The 17,907-nt window shown below is 56.4% G+C and overlaps 1 protein-coding gene across 1 annotated transcript in view; it reads right to left on the bottom strand.

Moving 5' to 3' along the window:
* ALX4 (ALX homeobox 4) overlaps positions 1 to 16,985 on the bottom strand; it is a 53,311-nt gene extending 36,326 nt beyond the window's left edge. The window contains exons 1-2 of the mRNA XM_056137859.1: positions 16,776 to 16,985; positions 16,401 to 16,709 (exon numbers count right to left, since the gene is read on the bottom strand). Coding sequence (XP_055993834.1) covers positions 16,401 to 16,709; positions 16,776 to 16,977 — 511 coding nt within the window. The 5' untranslated portion in view covers positions 16,978 to 16,985. The remainder of the gene's footprint in view (positions 1 to 16,400; positions 16,710 to 16,775) is intronic.
* Positions 16,986 to 17,907: the final 922 nt, after the last annotated feature.

Raw genomic sequence — 17,907 nt, 5'->3', positions numbered from 1 at the left:
GTGTCCCCTCACAAATGTGTCAGTTCCCAGGCAAAAGCATCACCAACAAGTTGGAACAGCACAGATTTCATCCCCTGGACATGAAGGGCAAAGTCACGGCTGAGCCCATGGAAGGTTGTTGGGTAAAGTCTTTTGGAATTCAAAAGGATAGATGAAATGATTCCACCATGGCTTAAAAAAATATTGTCTTGAGCCGGAGAGATAACACAGTGGGTAGAGCATTTGCCTTGCAAGCAGCTGACCCGGGTTCCATCCTCAGCACCCTGTATGGTCCCCTGAGCTCCACCAGGAATGAACCCTAAGCATAGAGCCAGGATTAAGCCCTGAGCACCACCGGGCATGTCCTCCTCTGGAACACCATAGCACTGTCCTCCCGTTGTTCATCGATTTGCTCAAGCTGGCCCAGTAACATCTCCATTGCGAGACTTTGTTGTTACTGTGTTTGGCATATTGAATACGTCACCGGTAGCTTGCCAGGTTTTGCCGTGCAGGCGAGATACTCTCGGTCGCTTGCCGGGCTCTTCGAGAGGGGCGGAGGAATTGAACCCGGCTGCGAACAAGGCAAACGCCCTACCGTTGTGCTATCGCTCCAGCCCTGTAACAAATCTGTCTTTATAGTCATCAAATGGCTCAAAAGTCAAAATGTCTAGGGTGGAGAGTGTTCAGGGTTTAAGGTACATGCAGCTCACCCGGTTTCAATCCAGGACCAAATAATCCCCCCAAGCACTGGCAGGTGTAGCAGCTCTGGAGGCCCGCAGGACCCGAGCAACACTGCATCCTCAGACCTTCACACCAAGACACCCGGTCCGGGAGGCTGAGAACCTCCTCCAGGGACCTCACACTGCCTGAGCACTGATTGGAAGCTCCCTTCCCGCCATAGTCAAACTTTGAGAATGTTTCCATCTGTAATCTGTCGGTTAGAGCATCATCAGAATGGCTGGAATTGGGGGTAAGTGAGTTCCAAATGTTCGCGCGTCACAAGGAAGCAGGAGAATAATATGCCAAAGGATAATATCTACGATGGCTCTGCTGTTGGGTGCTCACCGTCCTCTGGTTTTAATTGTTCATTTATCATTGTTAGCCAATGGGATGGACTCCCAGGGTTGAGTTCACACTCCTTATGTTGTAACTGTCACTTTCTTCAACCAAACCTCATGAAGAACCCTCTGTCCCCAGAAGATGCCCCCAACCTTCCTCCCTTGTAACGTCATTGAAGCTTTTACTGATCCTCGGAGTCTGTGCTGTTGTTTCTGACCAATCAGCTTGTTTAAGTCACTCACTGGTCACCTCAGGTGAGACCCTAATTGTCTTTCACTGCCTGGTTTATTTTTACTTCGCATCACCACCTCACACCCCACCCATGTCTGCAAAGAGCACGACTTTGTTGGTTTTGCAAGGAGAATTATTTTATTTTATTTTTAAAAATGTATTGTGGTTCTAGAGCGATATAGCAAAGCAGGTATGTTGTTTGCCTTTCAGGCAGACAACCCAGGTTCGATTCCCAGCATCCCACATGGTCCCCCAAGCACCACCAGGAGTAATTCCTGAGTGCAGAGCCAGAAATAACCCCTGAGCATCGCCGGGTGTGACCCAAAAAGCAAAAATAAATAAATAAGTCTTGTTATGCCAAGACTTGTTTTTACTTTAAAAAAATTTTTGTGGAGGTAGTGACCCCTTCACACCGATAGATGAATACAGCTAATCTCCTGAAATTCCACTCAATTGAAAATCAGTAGTTGATAAAGAAAAAAGTTTTATTTTATTTTTGGTTTGGGGGCCACATGCAGCAGTGCTCAGTACTTTTTCCTAGTTCTGTGCTCAGGGATCATTCCTAGTGATCCCTAGGAGTGCTCAGGGGAATATACAGGGTGCTGGGGATTCAAACTGGGTTCTGTCCCCTGTTAGCCCTTATACTGTCTTCTCAGCCCCTAAATATTTTTTTTCTAAAAATGTACATATTTCTCTTTTCATAGATATAGAAACTAAAAAATTAACAGTATGAATAATTCTCTATTAATATACTTTAACGGATATAATCCCATCACACGAAATGGATATAATCTTACAAGTATACAAGTTAGTAAGAGAAAGGAGAGGAGAATTAAGAAAAATATAATGGAAAACCCTAAGTAGGCCTCTAAATATAAAACTGTAGGGCCGGAGGGATAGTACAGCGAGTAAGGTATGCCCCAGAACAACGACCCCCCAAAAAGTTTAAGTGTGTTTTATCCGAAGATAGGAATATTGGCTTTATGTTTAAAAAATAACATCTATTACATTATTACTATTATTATGTAATTTTACAGTTATATCTCAGAGCAAGAATAAGCCCTGAGCCTAGCCAAGTGTGGCCCCAAAACAATAAACAGAAGCCCTTCTGCGGCCACTACCGTTGGCCGGCCTGCTGGACTGGAGCGGAGGGCTTCAGAGACTGACCACGTCCTCGCCATCTGCCAGCCCGCGTCCATGCTGTGGGGAAGGACACCACACAGGGGCATCAGGAGGAGAGACGTGAACCGGAGAGAGAGCAGAGGGGAGGGCATCTGCTGTGCACACAAGCCCAACCAAGTTCAAAACCCCACCACCATGAATGGTCCCCCGGAAGCACTGCCAGGAGGAACACCTGAGCCCAGAGCCAGGAATCATCCCTGAGCACCACGGGAGGGGGTGGCTTAGAAACAACCACAGAGCATCACGTGGGGGTCAGGCCCATGGGACTGTGACTTAACATCGGAATACACTGCTTGTGACCCTGATCCCAACCCTCAGTCAGACTCACTCTAAAGCTGAGGCTACTTTGAAGGTCCTTTCAGCCCCCACCCAAGCAGAAGCAATGAAGATCTTTTTCGCTCTGCCCCCAAACACTCACTAAGGGGCCAGACAGATAGTACTGCGGGGAGGGTGCTTGCCTTGCACATGACCAAGCCGGGTTTGATCCCCATCATCCCATATGGACCGCCTCCACCCCAGCAGCGCCAGGAGTAATTTCTGAGTGCAGAGCCAGGAGTAATTCTTGAGCATCACCGGGGGTGGCCCCAAATCCAAAAAGTGGGGGAAAAAAAACAACTTTCTGGGGCTCTTTTCCCTCTGGAGAAGCCTGTGTTTTCTCTTGAACATACATCTGTCTCTCTCCTGCATCTCTCTCTCTAAATTTGTTTTAATTAAAAAAAAAACTAAAAACAAAAACTCGGGGCTGGAGCAATAGCACAGGGGGTAGGGCGCTTGCCTTGCACACAGCTGACCTGGGTTAGATTCCCAGCATCCCATATGGTCCCCTGAGCACCACTAGGGGTAATTCCTGAGTGCAGAGCCAGGAATAACCCCTGTGCATCGCCAGTATGACCCAAAAAGCAAAACAAACAAACAAACAAACAAAAAAACTCACTAGAAGAGAGACTCTTTATCCAAGGACAATGAGATTCATCTTCCCCATGAATGAGAACAGGCAACAAGAGGGGCTCTTGAGAGTTTGGCACTTGGGGTGCATGGGGAGAAGCGGGAGCCCTGGGAATCTGTGGGTGATACAAGTGTGTGTGTGTGTAGCTGTTCTGAAAACTGATGTGCAGAGTCCTTAGAAATAAAGAAAGGACAGGCCGGAGTGATATATGGGGGGTGGGGCGTTTGCCTGACAAACCCAGCATCCTCAGCATCCCATATGGTCCCCTAAACACTGCCAGGAGTGATTCCTGAGTATAAGGCCGGGGTACAAAGTACAAAGCACTGCTGGGCGTGGCCTAAAAATCAAAATAAATAAAAAGTAGCACTGTAGCACTGTCCTCCCACTGTTCATCAATTTGCTCGAGCGGGCACCAATAACGTCTCCAGTGTGAGACTTGTTACTGTTTTTGGCATATCGAATACATCACGGGGAGCTTGCCAGGCTCTGCCGTGCGGGTGAGATACTCTCGGTAGCTTGCCGGGCTCTCTGAGAGGGGCAGAGGAATTGAACCCTCATGCAAGGCAAACACCCTACCTGCTATGCTATCACTCCAGCCCAAATAAAAAGTAAATACATTTTTAAAAAAGGAAGGCCAGAGAGATAACACAGCAAGTAAGGCTCTTGCCTTGTTCACATCCAACCTGAGTTCTATCCCCAGCACCCCATATGGTTCCCAAGGCCCCATCAGGAGTGATCCCTGAGCACAAAGCCAGGAGTAAGCCCTGAGTACTGCTGGTTGGAGTGCCCCAGATTTTTTTCAAAAAGGAAATAAAATAAAGGAAGTCCCCTTTGGTCCAGCACGTCCCCTGCTGCATGGAGAACTGAGAACACTCTCTGGCTAGGAGACTGCAGCCTTGTGCTCCAAGCAACCCAGTGCCCAGTGGGCAGGCACTGACCTGAAACCTCAGAGTCAGCGGCAGCAGATGGTCCAAGAAGCCATGTCTGAGACTCAAGGGAATCTGACTCTGACGCAGTGGCTTTAAAAAAAAATACTTAAACGCTGGCGTGCACACGCTCCAAGTATGAAAGCTCTTGGCAAATGATCTCAAAGTCCCCCAAACAAGTTCAAGACAGACTGACCCTCGTTTCGGATGACGTGAGGTCTCGCCAGAAGGAGAAATCTCCCCCCACCCTCCACCTTTCTCTTCCTCCTTTCTCTTCTTTTGAACGTCCCTACACGAGAAGATGGATATTAACCTAACTGGTTGTGTTTATCATTTACCGTCGGTGTAAATCGTACCATCACAAGGACAGCTGAGATCGTAAACAGCAATGGAGGGCCATTATTATGCCACAATAAAACCAGGGGGCAAGAAGATCTCGAAAAAGAGATAAATAAATATGAGGTTGCTAAGGGATTTTATACTTTTCTAATAGCGAATAAAGGTTTTATTTCTATTGGATGTGCTATGTCTACTCAGGCGATTTTGTTAGATCTGTAGAGATTTGTATTATAAGCTATACTTATTAGTACAGATATTTAAGAATTCATTCTAATATTAGATTTAATGTTATTTCTATATTAATATACTGTATTAATTATAATTAATATAGCACTGCACTGCACTGCCCTCCCGTTGTTCATCGATTTGCTCGAGGCACCAGTAAGGTCTCCATTGTGAGACTTGTTGTTACTGTTTTTGGCATATCGAATATGCCACGGGGAGCTTGCCAGGCTCTGCTGTGTGGGCAGAATACTCTCAGTAGTTTGCCGGGCTCTCCGAGAGGGGCGGAAGAATCAAACCCGGCTCAGCTGGGCTGGCTGTGCACAAGGTAAACGCCTTACTGCTGTGCTATCGCTCCAGCCCATAATATTAATAATATTATATTATTGACAATGGGAGCTCTGAGCTCAGGAGTCGCTCCTGGCAGATTCAGGGGACCATATGCGATTCCGGGGATCAAACCTGGGTCGGCCACATGCAAGGCCATCCTCCCTGCCGTGCCATTTCTCTGGTCCCTCACAGTAGGGCCTTATCCCAGCTGAGAGGGTTGGGCCGCCAGCACCTCTCAGTGACTGCTGGCATGATAGCACGACCCCCTCGTGGCAGGACCTGATCTATTCCCTTTCCCTCCAGGAAGTCTCACAGTGCTCCTCAAGGCTGTGCTCCACACCCCCACTTGACAGATAAGGACATGGAGACCCAGTTATGCACACTGGACTCTGATCCCTAGACCCTGAACTCTGTTCCCCAACTCCTGGAAACCACAGGCCTCTGAAACCTCAGAGACTGCCCACTGCACCCCCGCCCCCCGGCTGCCCATGTTGGGGGCAAACACAGACTCTGCAAGAAACCAAGCTCACTTGCCTCTGGGCAATGGCTGGGCCCTGACATACACCACCAAGTGTATGAGCTTCCTCTGCATGACTGCCAAGGTCAGAAGCATCTAAGCCCAGGGCACAGCCTTCCGCGGATCCGCTGCTCTGAGGGACGGTGGCCACTGCAAAGCCCCCTACTCTGGAAGCTCTCGCAAAGCCCCCTCCTCTGGTCACCCCCTGGAGGCACAGATTCCATCTGTGGGCAGGCAGTAGGGAGGACATGCTGGGCTGGGTTCACCTGGTGGAAGGGAGGGGCCCCACTTCCGGGGTTTGGGAAGAGTGTGCAGACCTTCAAGGGGGCCGAGGAGAGCCCCCCCAGCCCCTCACACACGCAGCTAATGGGACCATCTGAAGGAGGTTGAGATTCCCAAATAACCCCAGCACTACTAAGAGACCGAGGGCATGATCCAGGCACCTGTGTCCTGGGCTCTGCCCCCTATTCTCTACCTTCTGCCCTCTGCCCTCTAACCTTTGCCCTCTGTCCTCTCACCAGCTCTGGTTCTTCAAATGGCTAAAGAGATGCTCAAAGGGCTGGAGCACAGGCTTGGTTGGCATGAATGGGGTGGGGTGGGGTGCAAAATTGATCCCTGGCACTGCATGGTCCTCTCCCAAGCATCACAGGGAGTGACCTCAGTGCACTGAGCCTGGAGTACTCCCTGAGCACTGCTGGAGGCGGTCCCCAAATAATCCCCATCACACTGTGTCGCCAGCCCAGCTGACTCTCTGGCCTATGCACAGGGGGAACGGAAAGGATGATGACAGGTTTCACAGGTTCCGGGGCCTGGGCTTCACAAGCACAGACCAGGGTCACATGGACAGACCCACAGAACAGACCCATGGAACCGAAAGGAGCCCGGAGATCAACAAGTGAGTGACTGATTTTTGTCTGTGACACCATGACCGTTCCATGGGGCAAAGGACAGTCTCTTGGTTTGGGGTTTGGTTCATTTTTTCTGAGCCACCCCTGACTGAGCTCTGGACTTGCTCCTCTCCAGGGCACAGCACTGACCCTCTAAGCCTGCTCGAGCCCATGATGGGGTGCCAGGCACCACAAATCGCCCAGTGCTGCTATTTCATTCAAGTTTCGATGCTTGTTTTAAAAAGAGAGGGGTAAGAACAGCTGGCTTTGGAGTTCTTGGAGTTTGTCTTGGGGGTGGGGCTGCAGGGTGGGCAATCTCTTAAGCAGTGCTCAGGAGACCTGAACAGGGCCTTCCTGGTGATTCCTGAACAAGTGGCCAGTGGGTGAAGGCAAGGGCCCTGCCAGGCTGTGTCAGGGATCACCCAGGCCACTGGGTGGTGCTCAGTTACACCCACAGATGCCTGGGGGACCATGCCAAGACAGAGATGGAGCCAGAGCCAGCATCGTGACTCGGCATGTGCCTCACATTCTCTATCTTGGGCTCTCTGTTTCTCTCCAAGTTTCCACTCCTGGGTCCCAGATATTGACTCTCAGCAAGGAGCTTCCTGTCCCCCTCTCCTGGACTGTAAGGGGGACCCAAGAAGAGCCATGAGGCTCCCCACAAGAGACTCATCAGCGCCCCGCACAGCAGAGAGGCATCTCCTCACCAAGACTCTTGCCCCTTCGACCTCATGTCATTATGTCCCCTGCTCTGCAGATGGGGAAACTGAGGCAAAGAGGCTGGCCAGAGTCCTCTCCCTTGGGAGACTGGATTGGCCATCAGCCTCCCGTGGATAGGTGTAGGGTGACATTGCTTCGTCCTTCCAGCTAGGGATCCCAGCAGAGTCGGGGATGGGCGGGATCCCCAGGGGTGGGAATTCCATGCAGGGAACCATAAAGAACCCCAAGGCCTGGAGATCCTGTTAGCAGGCTGGGTTTCTGGGCAGGCGTCATGCTCGGCTAAGCTCTGTGCCCCATGGAAACTTCCGCTTCTACTTCCACTGGACCCTGAGCCCCTGGGCTTGGACATGGACGGGGGGCAGGGGAGCGCCTGGACAATACAGAGGTCCCTCTGGCCCTGCTCTGACATGAGTTTGAAGGTTCCCTACCATGGCCTGCCTGCTCCCAGCCCCCTCCCACGGTGGAGCCTGTGAGGTGGAGCCCTGAGCCCTCCTGGGTACCCAGAGACCCCCACACCTCCTCTCTTCCACCTCACTCCACTTTCACTCTCCCTCACAGCCCCCCCTTGTCAAAGGAGAGAGAGTGTGACTGTACCCATGGCCCAGGAGCACCCCGGACTGGATGCCCAGATGGTCCAACCAGAAGGAAGCCCCGGGGTGAGCTCCTTGGGCTGGAGCAGTCACTTTGCACACAGGAAGCCTGGGTCCGCTCCCCAGCACCCTTGGGAGCTCATCCTGAACACAGAACCAGGAGCAACCCCTGAGCACTGCTGGGCGTGGCCCCAAACCAAGAAAGCCGTAGCCACCATGGCGGCAGCAAAGGCTGGTCACGGGCCAGAGGAGATCCAGCCCATGTGGGGCATGACCCGCCAAGACCCCCAGGCCCCTCAACCTCACTTAGCCCTTCCCTGATGGGACAATTCTCAGCACATCAGAAGGAAGTAGAGGCGTGGCTTGTGATGGGTCTCACCCCCATGCAGGGAGTGGGGCACAGTCCCATGCCTGCTCCATCCGTCCGTCTCCAGGGACCTCGGGGCAGAGGCTGGGACTAATGTTCTGAGAATCCCCCCCAGGTCTGGAACAGTGACAGGCCGAGCTGAGGGACGATGAGTCAGTGGAATCAGGCCTGTACCTCGCCTGTGTGCAAAATGGAACATCTGGGCCAGCAGAATCTGGGACATCACACGCCTTCCAGCACGGGCGAGGGGTGGGGGTGGGGTGGGGGGGACCTGCTCCATACCATGACCTGTGTGTGCGTGAGGAGAGAGGGGAGAACTAGGGGCACCTGGCCTGATGCCCTGTGCTGTGACTCCCGCTCACCCGCCCCACGCTGGTTCCAGGCTCTTTAGGAAGGACAGTTCAGCCGCGGGAGTGCAGGCGGACAATGCCCTACAGAGCTGCTCCACACTGGGTCCTGCCACTCCAGCCCTCTTGCCCCATCCTCCATCAACCCCACCCCGCCCTGAATCTCAGCTGGAGAGCTGCGAGTTCAAGCATCTGCCTAGAAGGTGTACAGAGGCAGGGAAGCTGAGGTGGGGGCCGGCAGGGCAGAGAGAGGGTGACCACCCACCTCTGCCTCTCCCAGCAGTGGGTCCTCCTTCCCACACGCAGCTGGTTGTGAGACCCTGTTTCTGCCCAGGGCCTCTGTGTGTGTGTGTGTGTGTGTGTGTGTGTGTGTGTGTGTGTGTGAGTGTGTGTGTGTGTGTGTGTGTGCTTGTCTGCTAAATGAGTTCTGCAGCAAGCATGACAATGGGGTTTCCCCTCTGCTGCTGTGAGCCTCTGGGGAGAGCTCTGTATGTGTGTGTGTGTGTGTGTGTGTGTGGTGCGGGGGTTGGGGGGAATCAGGGCTAGGCCTGGCTGAGGATGGGAGTTTCGGGGGGAAGGTCTTGGGTGGACCCTGTGCCTGAAGAATGTGTCTGCCTCTGGCTGAGTCAGCCTCCTCGGGGACTGTCACCAGAGGGGAGGGGAAGGCCACAGACTTTGACACACGGGGGCTTAGTCACCAGGGCTGGGGGAGCCACTCTGGGGGCAGTGGTTATGCCGAGCAGGCCCCGGGGCTCGGTGTCGCCACCACGGCCCTCCCACAGGGGCAGCAGGGCGGGCCACACCAGACACACAGACTCCAACATGGGGGCTGGAACGGCGTTCGCACGGGCCGGCATGTAGTTCAGGACCCAGCCAGGACTCCGAGTGGGCACCGCAGGGCGCCCTGCCCTGACGGAGGATCTGGGCTCTGTTCACAAATGCAGGTAGCCTCACTCTGGAGTCCAGCCTGGAGGAGAAGGCTTCTTCATGTGCCCTTCTTTGGCCAGGAAGCAGCCATTGTGCCCAAATTATGGATGCTAGAAAGGACAAAAATGATAGGCTACCTAGCGGGCAGGGACTGGGTCTGTCCTCCGAGAAGAAACCTCGACCAAGGGATGTGCAGAGCAAAGAGCAGGAGCCAAGGGCAGGAGCAGGGGAAAGGCCAAAACTCCTCCCCCCTACACACACACACACACACACACACACACACACACATATACCCCACAGACCCCTGGAATTGAGGCTGGTCACTGCAACTCACCCCTCTTCATAGTGAAGCCTCAGCCTGGAGCTTAGAACCCACACATAGGCAGCCAGCCCATGGGCCACTGAGGCACAGCCCAGAGAAAATTCCAGATCCTAACCCCCTTTATCCCTGATTTCTCCAAGCAAATTTCTCCCAGGGTGGGAAGGACTGGGAAAAAAAAATGGGCAAGGTGGGTCCAGATTGGCACCAGGCACAGAAAGTCACTAGAGCCTCTTTGTGGGAAAAAAAAACAAACACCCGAACCTTCCAGTACTTCTCAGAGGTAAAATTTGGACCCAGAGGGGAAGGAGCTTTCTCAAAGCCCTGTAGCAGCCCTGTGACCTGCTGGGATCTTGGCCCGGATCAGTCTGCCCATCTGTGCTTGTTTGCCAAGCAGGACCTTAGCTTCCAGCCCGAACCGCCCATCCAGTCCTATGTTCCAGCTTCTCGACTTGACTCCAAATTTTGACCTAAGGCAGGGTGCCCCACTGCCGGTTATCCTGCTGGATGCTCAGAGTTGCTGTCCACACCTAGCTCTCGCCGCCCGCAACTTTGGATGTTTGCTGGAAGACGCAAGGCCTGAAGCCTCTGCTGCGGCGGGGGTGGGGGGAGGGGGTGGGGGGGAGATTTTGCAGCAGCGGTTGGGTTCAATCTCCAGCACCACATAGGCTCCCTGAGCACCGCCGGTGTGGCACACATGCACAGCATCAATAAAAAAAAAAAAAACTAACACACACGCACGCGCGCACAAAACCCACAGCTGGGGGGTGCGGGGGCGCGCTGTACTGGTGCCAGAGACCCCACCCCCACCTCCCATCAACACCAGGGGCCACTCTCCACTCTGCCTACCCAAAGACTGAGGGTAGAGGGGTAGAGGGGTAGGGCTGAGGGCAGAGGGAGGTCTGGGAAAGACTCGCAGGTCTCAAGTCAAAGGCATCTGCACCTTTAAGGAGCCTTTCCCCTTACCAATTCCCAACAATCTTACTCTCCAAAAAAAAAAAAAAAAGCCCTGGGGTTCTGCTGGACACAGCACCAGAAGGAACCAGCCTGCTGCCCATCACCTCCCGCCCCTGCGCCTCTCTTTGGCCCTCTGCTCTCTTCTCACTCCCCCTTCTGCGGCTGGCGTTGCGATGGGGTGGGAAAAAAGTCTTATTTAATAACAAGATAGAAAGAGCTGGAGGGAGGTGAGGGAGCACTGGGGGTCTGGTGTGAATGGGGTCGCCCAACACCTCCCTGGACTCATGGGGGGCTTCTTCTGTACCCCCCCAGGCAGCCCAGCTAAGGGAGACCAGCTCCAAGGCAGAACAACCACCCAGTGTTTGTCCCTGAGGTGGGGGAGAAGGGGACATTGTGAAGGAGATAAGGAGCCGGAGGAGCGGAGGAGGGGGGGGGTGCCTTCTGCCCCCTGCTCATCTGTAAAGGAGGGGAGCTGCACATCTGGGGGATCTGGGAGAGAGAACGGGGTCCAGGAACTGGTCTCCAAAAGCTCCAGGGTATGGCTGGGAGGGTCTGCTGGCTGGAGAAAGGGGTCACTGCTCATTCCATCACCACCCCCACTCCCATTCCCCTGCAAAAGATCCCGTGGGAAAATAGAGCCTCTCCCAAACATCTACAAAACTTGTGCCCAGGGCCCCTGAGCACGAAGCAGCTTCCATGGTGGAAGATATCCCAGAGAGCCGGGCTTCCTTGCTGTTCTGCTTCCCTAAGCCCAGGACCTTCCTGGTCCCCTTAGTGACTGCCCACACCTGAGCTACAGTCGAACTCGGCCAGGTGGTGCCTGGCCGGCAGCAGGGACTGACGACCTGGACAGTAGTCAGCTATCACCATAGCACAAACGTGGACTGGCTGGCTCTTATCCCGGCAGCCCAAACCATTAGCTCAGATTTTGGTCCTTCTGATTCGGAACTGGGCAGGGCATCCTACGAAGGAGCCGTTCCCGGCCCCAACTCCCGTTTACACAGGATGCAGGGTGGGGACGCAAGGTTTTCCTTCCCACTCAGGGCAGAATGGTGGTGGGATTCTGAGCAGTTCCTCTCCATTTTCCCCCCATCTCCTGTCCTTTCGTGAATCCTGCTCGTGTTGTGAGCGGAGAAGCCCAGGGACCAACGAATGGGGGAGACCCCCTTTCCCGTTCCCTGCTCTCCCAGAGCTGCAAAGAGAATTCCTTCCTTCCTTCCTTCCTTCCTTCCTTCCTTCCTTCCTTCCTTCCTTCCTTTTCTTTCTGTTTGCCACCAAAACCAAGCGTGCAGAGCTGTGGCCACACGGAAAAAGGGATGCTGGAAAAAACGGCGTGCTGAGGGTGATAAGCGCCCAGCGGCCCTTGGAAATGAATGCGCAGTCAGGGGACAAGCCTTTCACACCGCCGGCCCCTGGAAAGGCTTTTTCGGGTACTCAGACTCGTCTCCCTCCCGTGGTCCCGCCGCGCTGCTCCCACGTACCCGGCTCCCACGCACCACACGCCCCAGGCGGACTCGCGTCCAAGATCCCCCACGGGAGAAACAAACAAACAAAACACACACCGCGATGGGGTGCAAGGCGGAGGAGGATGCCAAGTCTCTTCTAACATTTTCTTAAAACCGTTTACAAAAGCTAAGATCTCCCACTCTCTTTAGAACTTTCGGGCACCTATTACCAGCGAAGTAGAGACAACAGCAATTCAAATTGGCCTCTTAGCAATGTAATAAAAAATCACTGTAAAAAAAAATACATCGTGTGCACGAAGGGTTGTTTTAAAAGAATGAAGTTTGGACCTTGAATTCGGGCTTTCTGCTGCTTGGATTTTACAGTGGATGTGTGCTGGGGTGGAAAAAAAAAGGAGTAAAAAAAATTTCAAGTCGCTTCATTCCTGCCACCCGCTGCTCTTCCAAAATGGGCCTGGGGTCGTTACAGCAAAGAGGCCCCTGCTTTTCTTTCTCTCCCTCCTCCTTCATTGGTCTGGTCCCCTCGCCCGGCTCCGTGTCGCTGCCTGTTGGGGGTCTCGTGCTAAAGTCCAACAGCGCCAGTAGGAGCTGACGCATTCCGTGGTCTGTGGATGGGGGGCCTGCGGGGAAGACAAAAGTCCCCGCAGTGCAAGAAATGGTGTATCTAAATTCAACAAGCCATCCCTGCCCCGCCCCACCTCCAGCGGCGCCCCAGGGGTCTCGGCCTGATCCGCCTAGCCCATCCGCCAGCCACCGACACCGATGCGGGAAGGTGGCCCGCAGACCTACGCAAAACAAAACAAACCCAAACAAACAACTCCCCCAAATCCCAACCAAACACAAAACCTGCGCTTACCGAATCGAAAGCGAAAGGGGAGGAAGCCGGATTTGCTCCCAGAAGCTTCTTGGGGCGCACGGCTGGGGCCCGGCACTCGCCCGCTGCCAGTCGCGGAGTCGGCCCAGGGTTTGGAGGGTCCGAGACATCGGCGCCCCAAAACTAGTGGTTAGGAGGTTCTTTCTGACAATGAGAAACGAGGGGTTCCCCCACCTGGCATGTGTCCTGGGGCGCAGGTGGCCCAGGACGCGCGGGGGCCCGGTTGGGACTCGGACAGGGCAGGGACACGGTGCGAGCTCCAAGCCGGGTGCGGCGCCTTCGTAAGAGCGCGGACGTCTGCGCGCCCGGAGCGGACTGCGATTTCGCGTCTCAGGCTACCCCATCGCATCGGGAAACGGGGTCGGAGGGGAGGGAAGGGGCTATAGAAGCTGAAGTAAACCTCGAGGACGTTCAACCGCCTTCACCCGCAACTCGGAAAAGGCTCCAGGCGCTGCCTCCAGCCCGGGTCTCCGGCGCGCAGCAGCGCTGAAGGGTTCCTTGGCGGAGCTGCCTTTGGCCGCGGGGACCCGCTCCGCGGAGTAGCCCTTGTGTAGCACTGATGGGCAATCCTCAGCCCTTTCCCGCAAATTCCTGGGAACAACCCCAGCGAGCATCTTCCTAGCTGACTCTTTTCTCCTTCTTTGGTGTGCGCAATCTCTCTCTCTCTCACGTGCTGGAGAGAACCGTGTCCTTGTGGACCTCGGTTTCTCTGCTTGCTGGCATTGCAGAGAGCCAGCTCGATCGAGTGCTTGCCCCCTATAAAGGACCCGCCAGTCTCGATTCCCTCCTCTCTAAGGAGCCTAATGTCTTTAGTGCAAAGTGTGCGCCCAGCAGGGAAAGTCAGCTCACCTGGAAGCCGAGCGTAAACAACTCTGCTTGTTGTTTGCGGCTTATGCTGGAGCCCTCGGCCTCCATCTTGGGCAGCTGGCCCATGCCCGGCCAGGCGAATTCCAGCCTGGCTTTTGTCCCAACCTGAAGTTTCCGGGCTATGCCCTGAACAGGGGCCAGGGGTGGTCCACCCTGTCCTCAAGAATCGGGTACTAGCTTACAGGAGTTCCAAGTTGCACAGAGGCCAATGCTGATGGGCATGTGTTGAGGGCCTGGCGTTCTCACTGGGGGAGTGGGGAACCTTGCAGAGATCACCCCAAATGCAGAGGAGGAAATTTCTTGAGTGGAGCTCTTTGCTCTCAGGCTGTGCTGTGGACTGACACTGTCAAACGGTCCTCCCGGCCCTTCAGCCTAAAAGCCAGGGGAAGCAGAGGAAGGAGCAGGCTGGCATACGCCGTGGGTGGTGGGGAGTGGGGACCCAGCAGGGTTCATCAGGCTGCCCAGGGGAACCAGCCCTTTGGCTGGAACCTGATGGCATGTTCTTAGCGGGAGGTGGGAAGTCACTTGCCAAGGCTCCTCGCTTAACAGTGCCGCCGCTTCCTTACAAAGCTCTCACGAATTTCCCTAAAAGAGGACAAGGCAATGCAGTGGAAGAGAAACCATGAAAAACCATGAGAAACCATGGGCACGCCCGGAACTAGCACTTCCAGAAGCCACAGAGAGCCTGTGACTTGCTCTCATGAAACAGGTCCGGATGATGGGGAGTGATGCTCAGAGGGTGCTGAGCTCCTTGGGGCTGGATGTGCCCATCTGCCCGGAAGGTGGGGAGCACCTGTGTGCCGGTCAGAAGGGCTGTTCCCCATCCAGCAGGAAGGTGGCAAGGGAAGGTTGCGGAAAGGCCACTTCCTAAACTCGCTCCTGGTCTGTCTCTGCAGGGGCTTCAGGAGTCTCAGAAGAGAGGCCACTGCAGTCAGTGGTACCCTGAGTGTAACAGTTCAAGCACCTTGACCCTGAGGAAGAGACTCTGTGTGTGTGTGTGTGTGTGAGTGTGTGTATGTGTGTGTGTAGAACACAGGTTTTCATAAATGCATGGTTGTGTGACCTCTTTAGCTTTGCAACAGGTATGTGAGAAACCTGGGGAGGTAAAAAAAAAGTGTTTTTGGGGGGGCTCCCCCTACCGCAAACGATTCCCACGGGCCAGGCCTCCTCCATGTCCCAGTTCCAGGCCTACAGAACTCCGGCAGGCTCAGAGCTGCGAAGGCGAGGAGGCCTTTTCAGCCCCAGCTTTCTCCTGGGCCTGAAAGTCCGGGCCTCAGGAGGATGGTCTGTCCCCCTCAGGGTTCCCAGGCCAGAGAATACTTCCCCTGCCTCCAGAGCGGATTCTGAGTTATTATTGAAGGCCCAACCGCAGGGGGCTGAGAAGCTCTGCTCACTGAGCCTGAAAGGGCAGAGCCTGTGTCCCGTACACACGGTCAAGGGGGGCTGGAGGTCATTTAGGCCTCGGGTTCCCCTGTGGATCCAAACTAGCTCACAGAACTGCCCTGTACAACCCTGCGCTCCCCAGCCGGTCTTCCGGCTTTCCTTCCGGGTGGGTCCAACATCTTTGTTTCCGAGGCCTGCGGCCCGGTCCGAGCAGGAATGCCGGGGACTGCATTGTGTATCCGCCTTTTCTAGGTGAGCCGCGCTCAAGGCTCTGAGATCTCTGCGGGGTGGGGGTGGGGGGGGTCTCAGGTCTTCCGCCCGGCCCCTGGGGTCTCTAAGCCCCGCACGGCGGCGCAGCACGCCAGCTTCTCCGCATCCCGGCGCGCTCGCTCTGCCAGCTGCGCTGGGGGTGCGGGGTGGGCTCCTAGCCGGGTTCTGCACCTGTGACGCCCACCGGAGGTGCCCCCACGGCGGCGGGGAGCGAGTCCTCGGCGGCCCCGGGCTCCCCGGTACCCCGAGCGCTGCGTCCGCTACCCGCCTGGAACCGCTGCGAATCGTCCTCCGCGCTCCCCAAGCCGGCGCCGCCGGCAGCAGCGCAAAGCGAATCGAAGTTTAGGAAACGCCGGAGAAAGAGAGAAACGAACTCCGCCGGCGGGTGGGTCGAATCACCAAAACGCTCAGCGCTCCGGGTCGGGGGTGGGGACGGGCGGCGGGGGTTCTGCAAGGGCCTTGAAACGCACCCCTCGGTGCGCCCGTGATTTTTGACTTTTTTCTTTTTTTCGGAACTAGAATTACGCTTTCGTCGTTCGTCCCCCTCTAAGCCCCCCGGCGCGCCAACTCTGCGGTGGGTGCGCCGGTCGAATGCGTTGGGTGGGTACCGGAGCATCGCTCCCCGCGCCCCGCGTGCCCGTTACTCCCCGGAAAACCCCCCTTCCCCCCTCCCCCTCCACCTCTGCACGTGCACTCACCGTAGCAGGGGACCTGCAAGGCCGCGCCGTGGCCGCCGCTGCCCTCCTGGCGTTTGAGGCTGCCGTCCGGGGGCGTCTTGCAGGCGCCTCGCTGCAAGTAGAGATGAGACTGCGGGGCCGGCGGCTGGGGCTGCGGGGGCTGCGGGGGCTGCGGCGGCTGCGGCGGCGGCGGCGGCTGCTGCTGCTGCGGCGGCGGCGGCGGCGGTTGCGGGCCGGGAGGCTGCGGCTGCGGCTGGAACTTGTTAAAGGAGCCCCGCGCCCCCGCGGCCGCTTCCAGGGACGCCCCCAGGTCCTGCTGCCCCGCGCCGCCTCCGCCTCCGCCGCCTCCGCCGCCGCCACCGCCGCCTCCACCGCCGCCTCCGCTGCCGCCCGCGCCGTAGCGGGCCCGGCTTTTGGCGTCGGCGAAGCCCGGCCCTTTGGCTGCGGCCGCGGCCAGGAACGCGGCGCCAAACTTATCGCCGCCCGGGTAGGCGCGGAACGGCGACGAGCCCTCGCGGCTCTGCGACACGGGGCTGTAGTAGGCGTCCATGGCAGCGGCCGCCGAGTCGCAGTACGACACGCAGGTCTCGGCGTTCATGCCGCTGCGGGCGCGGAGCGCCGGGGCGCGCGCGGCGCCGGGAGTTTGGAGAGGCCCCGACGGACGCGCGGGCGGTGCGCTCCTCGCCCGCCCGCTCGGGGGGTCTCCCGGGGCTCGGCCGCTCTCTCGCTCTCGCTCTCTGCTTCTTCTCCCTCCCCTTCCCCTTCTCCCTCCCTACAGCTGAACCGGAGAAAGAACGGAAGGCGGCAAAAAAAAAAAAAAAAAAAGATTCAGATGTTTTCGGAAAGTTGACCAGATCTCCCAAACCCTCTTAAGGTTTTGAAGCGGAAAGAGAACGAGAGAGAGCGCGCGCGAGAGCGAGCGAGCGAGAGAGGGAGAGGGAGAGAGAGTGAATTCCACCCCCCTCTCTCCTTCCTTCACCCCTCCTCCTCTCTCCCTACCCTCCTTCCTCCCGCCCCTGCGCCTCCTTTCCTCGCGGTTCAGAAGATGCTACCCGCTCGCTCGCTGGCACGGGCTGCATCCCGGAGGCGCCCCAGGGTTTTTCCGATTCGAGGCGGGGACCGCGGAGGTGTCAGTATCCCCCAGGGCTCCCCGAGGCTCCGTGAAGAATCGGACGGGCCCAAGCTTTGGCGAGGGAAGAAGGGGGCTTGGGGGAGAGGGTGGGGCGGGTGGGGGGGGGGAAACGGGGGTCGTACAGAAACTTCAGCGAGTGATGGAAAAATGAAAACGCACAGGTCTTGGCGTTTGGAGTTTGGACGACCCGCGCTCGCCTCCGAGTTGCAGGCGAGTCCTGAGGATTTTTCTGGGAGAATTTGGCGGCGCGGCTGCGGGCCTTCGCCGCGGCGCCTCTTCCTGCTGCGCGCCCGGACCCCTGCCCCGCGCGCGGGTCCTCGGCAAAATTCACGCGCGCGCGCGCACGCCCTCGCCCTCGCCCCCCACCCCACCCCACCCCCACCCCGCGACTCGGTC

Source organism: Sorex fumeus, unplaced genomic scaffold, assembly GCF_029834395.1.
Source record: "Sorex fumeus unplaced genomic scaffold, SorFum_2.1 ptg000007l, whole genome shotgun sequence".
Lineage (NCBI taxonomy): Eukaryota > Metazoa > Chordata > Mammalia > Eulipotyphla > Soricidae > Sorex > Sorex fumeus.
Note: the sequence above shows the minus strand (reverse complement) of the source record. Positions and strands in the feature narration are given on the sequence as shown.